Consider the following 13740-nt stretch of genomic DNA (forward strand, 5'->3'; position numbering starts at 1 on the left):
AGACGGCGAATCACGGGACCCCGTGCAGCCCACGATGCCGACGCGCGCCGTGCAAGCGCACACCCAGTCCGGCGGTGCCTGGGATTGGGTGGAGGGAGTGGTGGCTGCGGACGGAGTCACAGGATTGGTAGAGTTCAGCGCCAAACTTGTTGACTCATAACTGAGCAGCTCCTTTCCATCCTTCTCGGCGCGGAGCTGTCCAGGGCCAGTGGTACTGAAACTGCCAGCTTCCGACGCGCCGTCGGAATAATTTCCTCTTTTTTACGGTTTGATTCCTCTAATCCAGCCTTTGAGAGTTGTATGCCCTCGCTCGAGACATAAAGACGTGTGGTTTGAGCGTCACTTAGCTGATATCTGTCCATCGTTGCCGCTCTGTCCAAGAGCGCATCGAGCCTTCAACTTCTTAGCCGATCAAGCAGAGGACTCTCCAAAGCGCAGCCATGGCTTTCATGGTAAAACACATGGTGGGAGGACAGCTGAAGAACCTGACAGGCGGGCTGACGGAGGAAAAACCCGAAGCGGAGAAATCAGAAGCCGCCGCGCAGGGGATGACTCAAGAGGAATTTGAACAATATCAGCAACAGTTAGAGGAGGAAAAGTAAGGCAACGATTGAACTTTGTGATTGTGAAGTTGTGATGAAAAGCGACAGTATGTGTCAGGGGGAAAAGGCGGTTAGAAAAAGTGGCGTGTTTAAACAGTGTGTTTAAGCGTGTAAATAGCAGAGAGCTCCCAGTGCGCCGCGCGCTTTTTTACGCATCAATGCAATAACATGAGCGCTCCATACACAGCTGCTCCTCTCGCCCTGGGAGCTCCCTGTCTCTTGGTTTCGGCATAATGTGTAGTGCCGTTTTTAATTTGGGATTCCTGGAATCATTCTTCCACGGAAATGTCTACAGGGATTCATGCCTGCGGAGAGAAATGTTCTTATTGCTGTGCGTGAGTCAGACTGTGGTAAATAAAGTGAATGCAAACAACCAACAGTAATAGTAATTAATTTGACTTTAATCATCCATAAGTTACTACTAAAGATAGATGTGATTAAAAATGTGTTGCAGCCTAGAACAGTGATTAAGTTCCCTCTATAATATTTCAAATTTTGCTGTTTTATTGTTGAATTATTTTATTTACAGCTGCGATGCCATTAATATTGAATTCTTTCTTTAATTACTTAAATGTTTCCTCTGTTTCTCATCTGCTAAAGTGAATTATTTTCATGTTATTTTCATAGAATTTGAATATTCATCGTGCTGTTTATCTCACCAGCACACTGGAGGACAATATAAGGTGACAACAAGGTCATTTGGGAAACAGAGTTCACTCAGCAGACAGTAACTCACTACTGATGAGTGTGATTCTTCCCTCTGAGCAGGACTCCTCATCTCATATTAGATGTTCACTGTGCTGGTCATAGAAGAAGTTACCATAAAGAATTCCGATCTGATTTATACTGAAAAACTGTCGAAATAATACTGATATATTTCAGTTTGATAGAGTAGTTAGGCATCTAAATGCATTCTCAACCATGGCTCATCATCAACTATTTGATGAGCGCTTTTATCCAAAGTGTCTCGTGTGCAGACATTTTAAGAATGAGTGGGAGTCCTCCATGTGGTAATAACACCCGGCTCTGAGCTCTACAGCCGGCACGGCGAGGTGATTTTCCGTCATAATGTGACCTTCAGTGGAAGTGAGTTATTAGTCAGAGGTGCTAAACATGAGCATAGATCACCGCAAAGTCCATGCTCCTCAGATCAAAGCAGAATACGGCGGTGGAGCAGGCGGTGGGTTGGTGGGTGGGCTGCAGCTCACACTGGCATGTCGCTGCATGTAGACATTTTATCAACCCGGGCCACAGTGACAACCCGGGGTCATCTGATGCCCTTGAGAAGGCAAAGACACAAATTCTCTGCTCATTGGCTGCAAAGGGAGGCGCGTGCCGTTCGGTGTTTGGCCTGCTCACGTTAATGCAAAGTGAACTCGGCCTCACACGGACGGCCCCCGACGAAACGCCGCATCTCCACATAAGACGACCTTCCCCTTGACACATTGGGTACAAACAGTTTGAAGCCTGCCCGTGGTCCTCCGATGTCCCCTCGCCTTTAGATGATGCTGCTGCTGATTTCATGCAGCCTCTTCGAAAGCTTTGATGATAATTATCTCGGGTCTTTATGTCTTCATAAGCACCTACTGTGTTTCACTGACCGTTTTTTCTTCTTCTTCTTTGTATTCATGCCAGGTTTGGCCTCAGGCTGTACAAGCAGCTTTGTTCAGGATTATGTCATGTTGCTGTCTTATAATGTCTGAGGCATTTTAAGCACATTTAGCAATTTATGGCGGACAATTATGAATTACACTGAAGCCATAAATATTCCAGTAAGTCTGAGTGGAGACAGCGCTGCCAGCAGCCTACTGCCTGCCCTCTGCTGGAGGCATCACATATTGTTTACTGGGTTGTTTACATGAGAGACACCACAACAGATAAATATTGGAGATGTAGTGCAAGATTTTAGAAAGTCCTCACTTTTATGCACAGTCCGATCTATCAAGATGGTTGGGCTGTATCTTTGTCTTTTTAAATTGTTTGGGTTAAACTTCCTGTTTTGTAAGGACAGTTTAAGCTCTTTTCAAGTTTTCCAAGAACACCATTAAAGTTTACAGTCTGCATTTCAAGAGGAATCCGAGACCCACGGGATGCTGTATCTGGAGCTCCTTAGCACGAGCACAACATCTCCTCCGTGCTTTTCTCCCCACGGCATCACCACCACTGCTGCTGCTCCCCCTTCTGTTGGCTCTGTAGCCTTCAGACAGGAGTTAGCAGGACACATGGTGTTGGTACGCACTGAGCAGCCTTATGATCCTGTTACAGTCGAGATAGGAGATAACTGGTTTTGGCAAGAAGGTTCTGGGTTTGAACCTCGGCCGGGGCCTTTCTGTGTGGAGTTTCCATGTTCTCAAGTGAGATGGGATAACCCCCCCCCCTTTCAGGATACAGCAGGTGTAGATAATGGATGGATGGCTTTCTTCATTTTTAGACTTAATGTGTGGGATTGTTTTGTAATTTAAGGGTCATTTCTACTTTATATGTAGGGGTGTTGGAGTAAGCATTTCTATTTCAAAACTTTATACCCTACCCCTTGAAGCTAAGATCATTTAACTTTGCATGATCAAGAGCGCCTTGAACATTCTCCTAAAAAAAAAAAACACATCTGTTTTGCCTCCTTTTCTACAGGCAAGAACGAGAAGCTGATTTTGCCCAGAAGAAAGCTGAGAGAGCCACAGTTAGAAGCCATTTCCGGGACAAGTACAGACTACCAAAGGTAAACTGATTCAAATGTGCTTTTATAAGAAAGTAAATAAAAGCAGGATCCTTGCTTTTGTAAACATCACATACTCTTCTAAGCTATAGAGAGACTTAAACCTTAGTTTCTACAGTTGTTGTCTACATGGACATGTATATACGTGCGTCCTCGTGTGTGTCCACCTCAGAACGAGCTGGACGAGACCCAGATCCAGCAAGCGGGGGATGACGTGGTGCTGCCCCAGGAGCTGGCCAAGATGATCGCTGAGGACAACCAAGAGGAGACGAACAAGCAGTCGGTCTTCGGCCAGCTGTCCAACATCCAGAACGTGGACATGGACCAGCTGAAGGACAAAGCCCAGGCCACGCTGGAAGACCTCAAAAAGCAGACGGAGAACTGCAGCCTCATGTGATCTGGCTCCACTCTTGAGTCCCAGGAGATTAGAGTTTTTTCTTGTGCAAATATTTTTCAGAGGCAGAGCTGCTCTGGGGTTTGAAGTTTTCTCGTTGCTTTAGTGGGATGTAAGTTACTAACAGTTTTTCTAGTTGTGCAAAAGTTACACAGAAGCCTTCTTTTACGAGATCTTGGGCTCGTCTTACAAACAGGAAAAAAAAAATCATTCAAGCCACAGTTTTATTGCCTGCTGACCTTCCAACATCCTGAAAGCCTTAAATGTGCTTCATATTTTTACTGAAATTAACTAATCTGCACTCTTAAAAAAAATGTAAACTCCTCCCACTGAGATTTAATCAATGAGATTATTTCTGCCTTCAGAGAAACTCCTCCTCTGAGAAAAGTTTGTCCAGTGTATTAAATCCTTTCCTCCCTCCACTCCCTTCACCTCCCGGCTCTGTACCTCACGTGACCAGTGATAACAAGATATGATACCGCAGCAGAGGTCGCAGGTGTGTGTGTGTGTGTGTGTTATTGCTTACAAGCACACAGCGGCTGATTTCAATGACAAACACATGCACTTTGAATAAGGGAGGATCACTGATATCAGCAGCTGGGTTGGAATGAAAGCAAACATACACAAGGCAGATTCACGTGTTCTGTTAAATTTGGGAAGTTTGGTGATTTTAAATAAAATGAAAGTGGAGCTGTTTATATCTCACATACAAAAGCACAACATCACAGAAGTGGGCAAAGTCCAATTACAACAGATTTTTGTAAAAAGTAGCTTACAAATGTTGCTGCATTAATCTTAGTTTTCATCTCCTAGACATATCATTAGTTTATTTTCTGTACTTCAGTGTGCCTCAGACGTCCGTTATAAGGTTGTCTTCTTTGGAGCTCCAAGATCTGAAAGCTACTTTTTACAAAGACGAAGAGCCTTCTTGCTTGTTTATATCTGCAGGAGATTTCTTATATTTAACCGCAAATTGTTGGTAAATAGGCACAAACAATGTCAGTTAAGGGTGTTTATTAATTCCCAAATTTAACGGAACATCGACACCAACTCTAACTGGGAGTAAATATGTGGGTATGCTGCATTCATACGTTCAAAAACTGAACGGAAGCTGCTCAAATGAGAGAAATGTAAATGCTTTAGAAGTTGTACGCCAAAGCCTTTGCTGAGGACCCTCCGACCAACATAAAGGAAACGGCACAAAAATGTCCAACTATGTAAGTGCAGTGTGTGTGTGTATAAATCGAAACTACTGAGTCCACATATATTGATGTTCTATAAGATGTATGCAGGTGTCTATGCTGTCAGCGGCGGGTCGCTCTTCGCTCTGTTCTCATCAACTCGCTGGGTCTTGTAGTGTTGTCGAACCGTCACATGACCTTTGACCTGTCCTCCATCTCATTGATCCCCTCCCCCCCTCCCGTGTGTCTCAGTAGTGCTGTTTTTGTGCTGGTGGATCTCGTGTCGTTTAGCCGATGTGATGCGTCAAGTGGTGTCTTTGTAAAAAAAAAAAATTCAAACATACATAAGTGAAGGCAAAGAAGAGGGGAATCTGTTGATGTGGTGTTACATTCATATACATTTTGCCAGTGTTGAGTTTATGTAGCAGTGGTGCTGAGGGTTGTGTCTGCGTTGATCTCACATCCATCTCCAGTTTAACTCCTGTTATGTTTCTACTGCCATAATGTGTTTCTTTATGATTTTATTTAATTTTGAAGTATTTATTTTGAAATTCTCTGTGGCCAAAAACGATGCTGACTTTTGTTCACTCCATTGCTACGAGTATAATTTACTCTCTGTATGTGCCACACTACTGCTGAATGAAAATGGAGGCAGCACATTTTCAGTCCAGTGGTTCTTGTCATGTGATAGCTGAACAGTATATTCAGAATATTTCAATAATATGAAGCAGAGGAAAAGTTGCAATAAGTCCTTTTGTAGATGAGTCTGATCCTGAGATTATATTAATGGGTGGAACTGAAGCCATAAAGCAAAACTCTTTGCTTTGTATGAGTGTGTGTGAATTGAAACAATAAATCATTAGCTCCATAATAATAATAATAATAATGATAATAATAATGATAATAATAATAATAATAATAATAGTAATAATAATAATAATATACAAATGTGATTTGTTGTGCTGTCATCCTGTGAAAATGATTTTTCAGGAAATGGCTGCCAGGACACGTAGTTTCTTCTTCGGCTGTTTCTTTGTTTCACTGTAACTCTGTCATTCTGTCTGAAAGTACTTCAGTGATTTTGGGGTTTTAACTGCAATAAACTGGTTTTTATTATAATATACTTCCTTTTGGATTTTGTGTGATGACTCCAGTTGTATTTTGTCATTTATGTGCATTCTTATGTATGTAGCAACTTGAACACCAGGTGGAGACAGAAACACACCCCCAACGACAGAGTTAACTACAGAGAGGGAGGCTGCAGACAGGGGCCTGTAGATTGTGATTGACAGGTCACAGATGGGATGTTATTGTCAACTCGTATTAAAAGATGTAAACAATATAATAGAGCATTTCATTTTAGCGAGAAAATCCTCATTATCTGGCAACACCGTGGGGACCAAATAAGTCAAATAATCTTAGACTAAAAGAATATAGAGAAATATTTATACATGGTTGTATGTATATATGCATTTGTGTAGGTTAATGTATGAAGATTAATAAAATAATACACCACAGTGCTATAAAACACCCCTTTGTGACACAATAGACTCTAAGACAGTATTTTGTTCAACTTTATGGGGATTTTAGAAGCTGTCACTGGACTGGATCCTGGTGTTTCTATTATTTTGTCCACTTCCTGTTCATATAGTCCAGTGGGCATAAATATAAACACGTGCAGTACTGTAGTTTTTAAATGCAAACTGTGCATGTTTAGAGACACAGAAGTGTAGTTTCTACTGGCTGTTATTGGTCCCAGCCTGAGCAGACTCTAGGTTGGGCATCCATCTGTTTTGTGGAGCAAAACTGGCACAGACCTCTCAGTGGGGGCACACACAAAAAAAAAAATCAAGTTAGTTACCATTTCAATGGTAGGAAAGCCTGAGCTATTGGTAGTTTTCAAGTGTGGTGTGAAAGGGAATAGCTGTAAAATATATTGATGCCGAACCCCTCTCCATTGATAGGCCGCAGTGCGTGAACAATCTCGAGCCTGGAGAGACACTGGGCCACTGCATGGCCAATCTGACACAATTAGGGTGAAACGGGCCAGAAAATACTATTCTCTCCCATTCTCCTCTATCAATCGGGGCTTTAAAACTCTGCAGAAAGAGAGGCTGAGGGGGGATGGAAGGGGGGGGGGGAAAGAGCGACAATTAGACTGAACCTTTAAGTGCAAACCTCTCAGCGATGAGGCAGCTATCACAGAGGTGCTCTCTCCCGGCTCCAGTGGAACACGTTTGTTTTTCCTCGCCGAAAATTGGAGCAGTGAAGTTGCAGATGTGAGCGTCTTTGCAAAGGAATGCATTTTGCAAGCTCCCCCTCCACCACCTCCCCCTCCTCCTGCCCCCTTTCACTTGTGTTTTGCTACAAGGGGACGAGGGAGGAGGGGAGGGGGGGGGGACCACACAGATCCTAGGTTTCATGCAAGGAAAATTATAAACAGTTTCATCCAGCGTATCTCGTCATGTACTGAGGAGGATTTGTGCGCTGTAGGCCTGGAAATGGGTCCCACGGCTGACTCCTCAATGACGACCAATCGGTGGACAGGATTGTAAATGAGAGAAGAGGAGGGAGAGAAAGAGGGGGGGGGGGGGGGACTTTTCTTTCTTTTTTTCGACAGAAGGAGGGGTGTTGTGGGGAAATGCTCGGCGGACCGTGAAGCGTAACAGCCAGAAGAGGGACAAAGACGCACATTGCGGGACACAAAATTGCGACAGAGAGAAAGCTCTCCCAACTCTACGAAAAACTTCTGAACGCGTGGATGGATTAAAAGTAGCGGCGCCGGGAAGAGTTGAAACTAGCGATGGCAAGAAAGATGAGTTCAAGGGTAGGTTGTGAGTCGTGGACAATAACTGTGGTTAGAATGCGCGTTAACTTGGGATAGCCTTGTGGCGCGGTTCGGCGTCCACTTCAGATCTGCAGCGGTGGCACGGTGCACGTTTTGTGGTGTGATTTTTTTTTTTTTTTTTTTTGAACGGACATGCTTCCCGGAATGTTTCTCTCTTTTCTGCAGCCACGCGTGGTGATTTCCCTGAGTCAGATCCTCACTTCTACTGTTGCTCAGCTCACCAGGAAGAGGCAAACTCATCTGAGGTGCAGGTTAGAGAGTTTGTGAAAAAGTGCTGCGTCGGTAGCAAACTTTTGTTGCAATAAAAAAAACAAAAACGCGTGTGGAGTACTTCTGTGAACTTCAGTGTGAAGGATTCCGTGTTTGAACCGTCCTGATCCTAATGTGCTGGTGGAGAAAGTGCACGTCACCGAACTAGAACTCCATCCAAGCATGAAATGTTGGTGCAGCGCCCTGGCACTTCTCCCATGGGTGCTGGTGGCCTTAGATGCACAACTAATCTGCTGGCAGGCGCTCCTCCGGTGCCACGACGAGCCCGAGTGCGATCTCGCGTACAGTCAATACTTAGCAGCATGTGAAGGTAACATCAGGGGGACGAGGAGGCAGTGCCCGAGCCACTGCATCAACGCGCTGATAAGGCTCAACCACACCCGCAGCGGGCCGGACCTGGAGACCTGCGACTGCGCCCAGGACCTGGACTGTCTGAGCGCCAAGCGCGCCATAGAGCCGTGCCTTCCCCGCAGACACCCGAGCGACGCCGGAGGCATCGGCTGCATGGAGGCCCGGCAGCGCTGCGAGGAAGACAGCAACTGCCACACCTCCCTCACAGCCTACTTGTCATACTGCGGGCAGCTGTTCAACGGCAGGAAGTGCTCCTCCAAATGTAAAGCCACCATCCAGCAAATGCTCTTCATCCCAAACGGCATGCTACTCAACCGCTGCGTGTGCGACGGAGTGGAGAGGCCTTTCTGTGAAGTGGTCAAGGAGAACATGAGCAAACTTTGCGCCATAGGAGACCACAGTGTTATTTCAGACCAGCCTGATGTGGATGACACGTATGAGGATGAAGACTACGACCCTAAAAGCGACAGAGAGGAGGTTTACACTGACAGTTCCTCTGCTTCCCAGAGGTTATCCAGCTGTGTGACAATCTTGTTTCTGCCTATAGCACGGATATTATACTGACACAAAACTTGGATTTATCAATGAAAGGGTGACATTTGAGAGTGCAAGGTCACCCCTGGATTTAATAACTTGCTCAGAGACACTTTAGCAGGACTTCGGCTTGCTGGCAGAGGACTCCCAAGTTATTTTTCACCCTCGGGCCTCTCTGCCATCTCATTTTAGCTGCGTGGTGGCAGAGAGCACTGTAATGGTTTGTTCCCACAACCGCACAGTTTGCATAGTAATTCTTCATGCACGTTTCACTCAGGAAAAACTTTTGATTTGTGATCTTCACATAGATGGCCTTTACAGCGCTCTGAGATGAAAGAAAGACTGTTGGCAAAAATGGCACAAAAAAAAACTTTGAGGTGACAGGAAATGAACCAAACCAGACTTCTTGTTGCAGGATGCCAGTGTTTTGTGTGCCTTTTAAACAGCTCCTGTTTATTTGGTTTGGTTTCAATGGTACTTGAAGTGTGGCCTTATTAAGACCTTAGACAAACATTGGACCCATCCAGCCTCTGTTTGCTCTGCTCTCCATTTCGGGGGCCTTTTGCATTGTTGCATTAACCACACTTCAAATATTTGAGGAAACATTTAGAAGACAGGCATGGGTGTGGGATCAAGTACTTAAATTAACTGAAGCGCCTCTCCAGCACTCCGTCCTGCTCCCCTCCCCCATCTGAGATTGTTTTATTGAACTTTTCCTGAGACCCCCCCACCCTTCTCTTCCTCCCCTCTACTGCCTGTCCCCCTTTGATGCCTTTAAAAGACCCCGTCTTTATTACTGCTTTCACACTGCCGTGACACTCCAGGAAAACCTGTCAGATTCTGGGTCAACACATCCTACCTGCAGTTTGTCCACAACACTGCTCGAGATTTATGCTAAAACCAACACACACAGCAAACTGCTCCCTTAGTTTCACACTGGCACAGTCCTGGCATGTTACAAAGTGGGCTAACCCAGACTTTAGCCCGGGCGTGCTGGCCCTGCTGCAGGGCAGTCAGGACTGAGTTTGATGGGTTGTAACATGAACATTGACTAAACTAGAAGGTGCCAGTGTGAAACTGAGCTACAGTCAAGTTGCTGCTCACTGTTAAAGAGTTGCGTAGTGATGTGTTATTCTACAATGTAAATATTTAGTTACAGACATTTATCCCAGGGCTACGAAGTGCAGTGTGAATCACACACTTATTTTATTTTAACCCTGGCTTAACAAAGTGTGTGTGACAGGGAGCTCAGAATATACAGTGAAAATCTCAGGATTACCCAGCAGTACGCCAGTTACATCAACACTGAGCAACAATACAATAATCAGTAAACAAAGCAGTGTCCCAACAGTGTGTTAACAACAACAACAACAACAACAACAATAAAGTAATCGGTCATCAGTTGTTTGTTGTGAGTGGACACACAGGTTAAATCTTATTCTGTGTCACATAAATGTGGTTAAAGCAGCAAGAAAGTGTCTCTAATTATACCAGAGTTTTTCAGGGTGCTTGTAGAGAACTTTTAACATACTTCCTAAATAAAATGCACAAATACAGATGAAGCGCTAACTAATAATGAGATTTAATCACTTTCACGAATTCATAGTGAGATTCCTCTCCTCAGAAAATGTACTTTCTCTTATTTTGTGTGTTTCAACACAAAGCATCAAAGTCATGTATGTAGATGCACACATTTACATGAGGAGATGTTGTGTGCAGCTGCTAAAGGGCTGATGTACCCGTCTTAAGGTCTACACCAAGAGTCCGGGGATTCGACCCAGCAGCCTTTCAGTCTCTTCCATCAGTCCGTGCTGAGCTGTTTAGCAATAAGGGAAAGTTCAAACATGTTAGTTTTCATCACTTGTACTGGAGCTGCCAGTTTGTCTTTGCCACTTGAAATGAAGTCTTGAACAATGTTGTTAAGTGTTAAATTATGAAGCTTATAGAATATGAAGAATGTGTATATACTTTACAATCATAAGCGTACGTGTTGCCTAAATGCATTTAATATAAAAACACTTCAAAACACAATGTAGCTCAGATTTTTCCTCCACGAAACCAGACTGGATTTTAGTGTCTTCATCAGTTTGTCATCTCATCTTGTGGGAACATAGCAGTAAACACTTCAGAGCAGCAGCTTCCACATGGAAGGGTGAGTTTTATAATAAAATGTTTATGATCTAAAAGATTGGTATGATGTGATTTATCCACAGTTCAACAAAGAAAATAATCAAAATGTGGTTAAACATTTTTTTTCTATAGCAAGATTAATTAATAAAAAAAATAATTTCTTAAATATTATATTGAAAAAGATAAATATCAGTCAGTATTGTTTGGGAAATTGGTGCACATGTATATACTAGTACTTTACAAGGTAGATTATTTTTCTAGAAAATACGTTTTAAAAAAAAAAAGTTTTTCTGAATGCAATAATCTTTCTTCACATTAGATTTACGAATAAGATATTTACTTTATGGGCTGCTACACACAGTCATTGAATGCCAAAAAAGGAGAAAAGGTTATTGTTTGACAGCGTACTTCTTCAGTCAGACAAATTACCCCACAGTTAGTGCTGCATGCGGCTACTTCCACTGTCCAGTGTTCAGGGGATTAGGTCAGTGTAATTGAAACCTAGTGAGGAATTTGAAGAGTCTAGTCATTGCTCAACATCCTCTTTGGAGAGAAATGGCAAATCCGGAGTCGGCTTTAGGCCCAGGTTGGAAGTAAACCTCTAAGATTTAAAAATTAATGAGGTGATGTCAGAGGGCGTTACTTTATATACGCTAAAATTTGCCGTCAGTGTACAGACAGACTTTGCTAATAACAAAAAATATAATGAACTGCTTTGGAGCAAGCAACCATTTGGGGTTTGTTCTCCACTTACTGAGGTATTTACGAGTCATTAACAAACTGTAAAAGAGTCATTCAGTGTTGCTGCTAGGCGTCAGAGGCACACCTGCTCAGTAAATGTAACTTCACTCACAACCAAATGGTTTAAATGTGCAGAGTCAAGAAGTGGAAATTAACCAGCTGAGGAAAAAAACTGGTGTGACAAAACAGACCTATGTGTGATGAGTAAGTACAAGTTTGCTAGTTGAGTTACAACAGGTGGCAAATTTCAACAACATCTCCCAGTCTGAAGGGAACTTCTGCACAGGTTCTCCTCATCTTTCATGAACAACAGGAATCCTGAAGGACTTCCAACTGACTCGTATCATAAAAACAGGGAGAAACAGAGAGGCCTGCAGCTACGATACAACACGACTCCCTTCTGGTTTAGTTAGACTGTCTTTGGTCCAGTCTGTCTTAACCACTGCCATCCATCCTGCAACTCCCCTCCACTCCCTCCCTCCCTCCCTCCACTCCCCGAATCTGGGAGCAAAACCAAAACAAACACGAGCGGAGCAGCCTTGGGGAGTTGAGTGTTTGTAGGGGAGACTGGTGGGGGGTTACAGAGGCAGCACTGTGCCGCAGCCCATTTTCTAAATTATCTTTATTCAACATTTCTTTGCAACAAACCCACCCTCCCCTCCCCACCCGACCCCACCCGACCCCACCACTCTTCTCCTGACGGCTCCCAAGTGGGAGCGAGCCGGGAATTTAGGAGGCTCTTGTCTCACATAGGTACAATGTTCCATTCATGATAGCAATCGAGGCCACAGTGAATGGCTGACCTGCTCTCTGTGCGGGGGGGGGCTGGAGTCAAGAACGTAGAGACCCCTCTTTACGGGTGACCTTGATGCCAGTGTCACATTAACAGAGAGAGGAGGGTGTGGAGTCACTGGAGCTGCAGCAAAATGGAGGCAAATCGCAGCCCCGATGCCATAGGTTGTGGTTCAGGAGGAGAGGCCGGGTGGTGACTTACAGGATGGGGTAAGTTTTCCATTTCCCCTCTCTAGCATCACTGTAAGCAGCTTCAACACACTTTTTTTTTTTTTTTTTTGGGGGGGGGGGGGGAGCTATAAATTGGCAGTACTCCCAGAAACAAGCAACAAAGCAAGCACAAAGGTCAAAATTGCATCCAAAGCTTTCCTGGCAGCGAAAGGGCTTCTACGCTATGATTAAAGGAATGAAGCTCAGCCAACACCGGGGGCACCGATAGCCAATTAGAGCCCCCACCACCGCACAGCCACATCACCGCATCACCCGATGGAGCGCCATCCTGTTGCCTCAGGACCGCTCTCTGATCTAACCATCCAGTCTGGGAGTGATTTACACCTGGCACGCCAGGTGAATGTCATTAACCACGTGGTAGAGTAGAAAACAAACACAACTCAGTCCTGGTATTTCACTGCTTCTAAGAGATCCCAAACTACATCTAGATCGGATTTTTATCATCTTTTCAGACAGTATCTTACAAGGTTGATCTCCTGGTGATAAAATATTTCACTCCCATTAAGTTGAAGAATTTAAAAAAGGAATGGTCCAAGCCAAAACTGCAGGGGCAGAGCTATCCAAACTTTTATGCCGTGTTTCAAATGACATAAGTCCCTCAGTTAGTACACTAACAAATACTGCTCTTACATGTTAGGACTCTTACTTGTATAGTGCAGGAATTTTGAGTAGTGTTGTCTCAAATTGCTGCACTGACCAACCGAAAATAACCTCAGCATGTGAATATATCACCCGCGAAAACATCTGCAACTTTAATCTAAAAAAAACTAAAAATCTTTAAGTCCGTGATCGAGCCCCTTCCTCCACGTAGCCAGGATGGCGACCGTTCGTGGTGGAAAGTTTCCATCATTTCACACTTCTTTTTTGGACCGTTTTGAATGCATCATCCTGGTACTTGTAGAGCACTGCATGTTCTGTACTTGACAGTGTGTACGCAGTTATATACTCAGACT

At 44.1% G+C, this 13740-nt stretch overlaps 2 protein-coding genes across 2 annotated transcripts; both read left to right on the top strand.

The window, feature by feature from the left end:
* The first annotated feature begins 64 nt into the window (after window positions 1-64).
* cplx3b (complexin 3b) lies at window positions 65-6009 on the top strand. The gene is made up of 3 exons (XM_069690354.1): window positions 65-598; window positions 3231-3318; window positions 3488-6009. The coding sequence occupies exons 1-3, from the start codon at window positions 441-443 to the stop codon at window positions 3710-3712; spliced, it is 471 nt and encodes a 156-aa protein (XP_069546455.1). The 5' UTR covers window positions 65-440; the 3' UTR covers window positions 3713-6009.
* A 1542-nt stretch (window positions 6010-7551) lies between these two features.
* Window positions 7552-11065, top strand: LOC138616211 (growth arrest-specific protein 1). Its single transcript, XM_069690356.1, has one exon. The coding sequence runs from the start codon at window positions 8171-8173 to the stop codon at window positions 8921-8923; it is 753 nt and encodes a 250-aa protein (XP_069546457.1). The 5' UTR covers window positions 7552-8170; the 3' UTR covers window positions 8924-11065.
* Window positions 11066-13740: the final 2675 nt, after the last annotated feature.

The sequence above is a fragment of the Brachyistius frenatus genome, unplaced genomic scaffold (assembly GCF_029030835.1).
Source record: "Brachyistius frenatus isolate BFR_SWC_R1_liver_20210118 unplaced genomic scaffold, ASM2903083v1 Contig_9, whole genome shotgun sequence".
NCBI classification, from domain to species: Eukaryota; Metazoa; Chordata; class Actinopteri; family Embiotocidae; genus Brachyistius; species Brachyistius frenatus.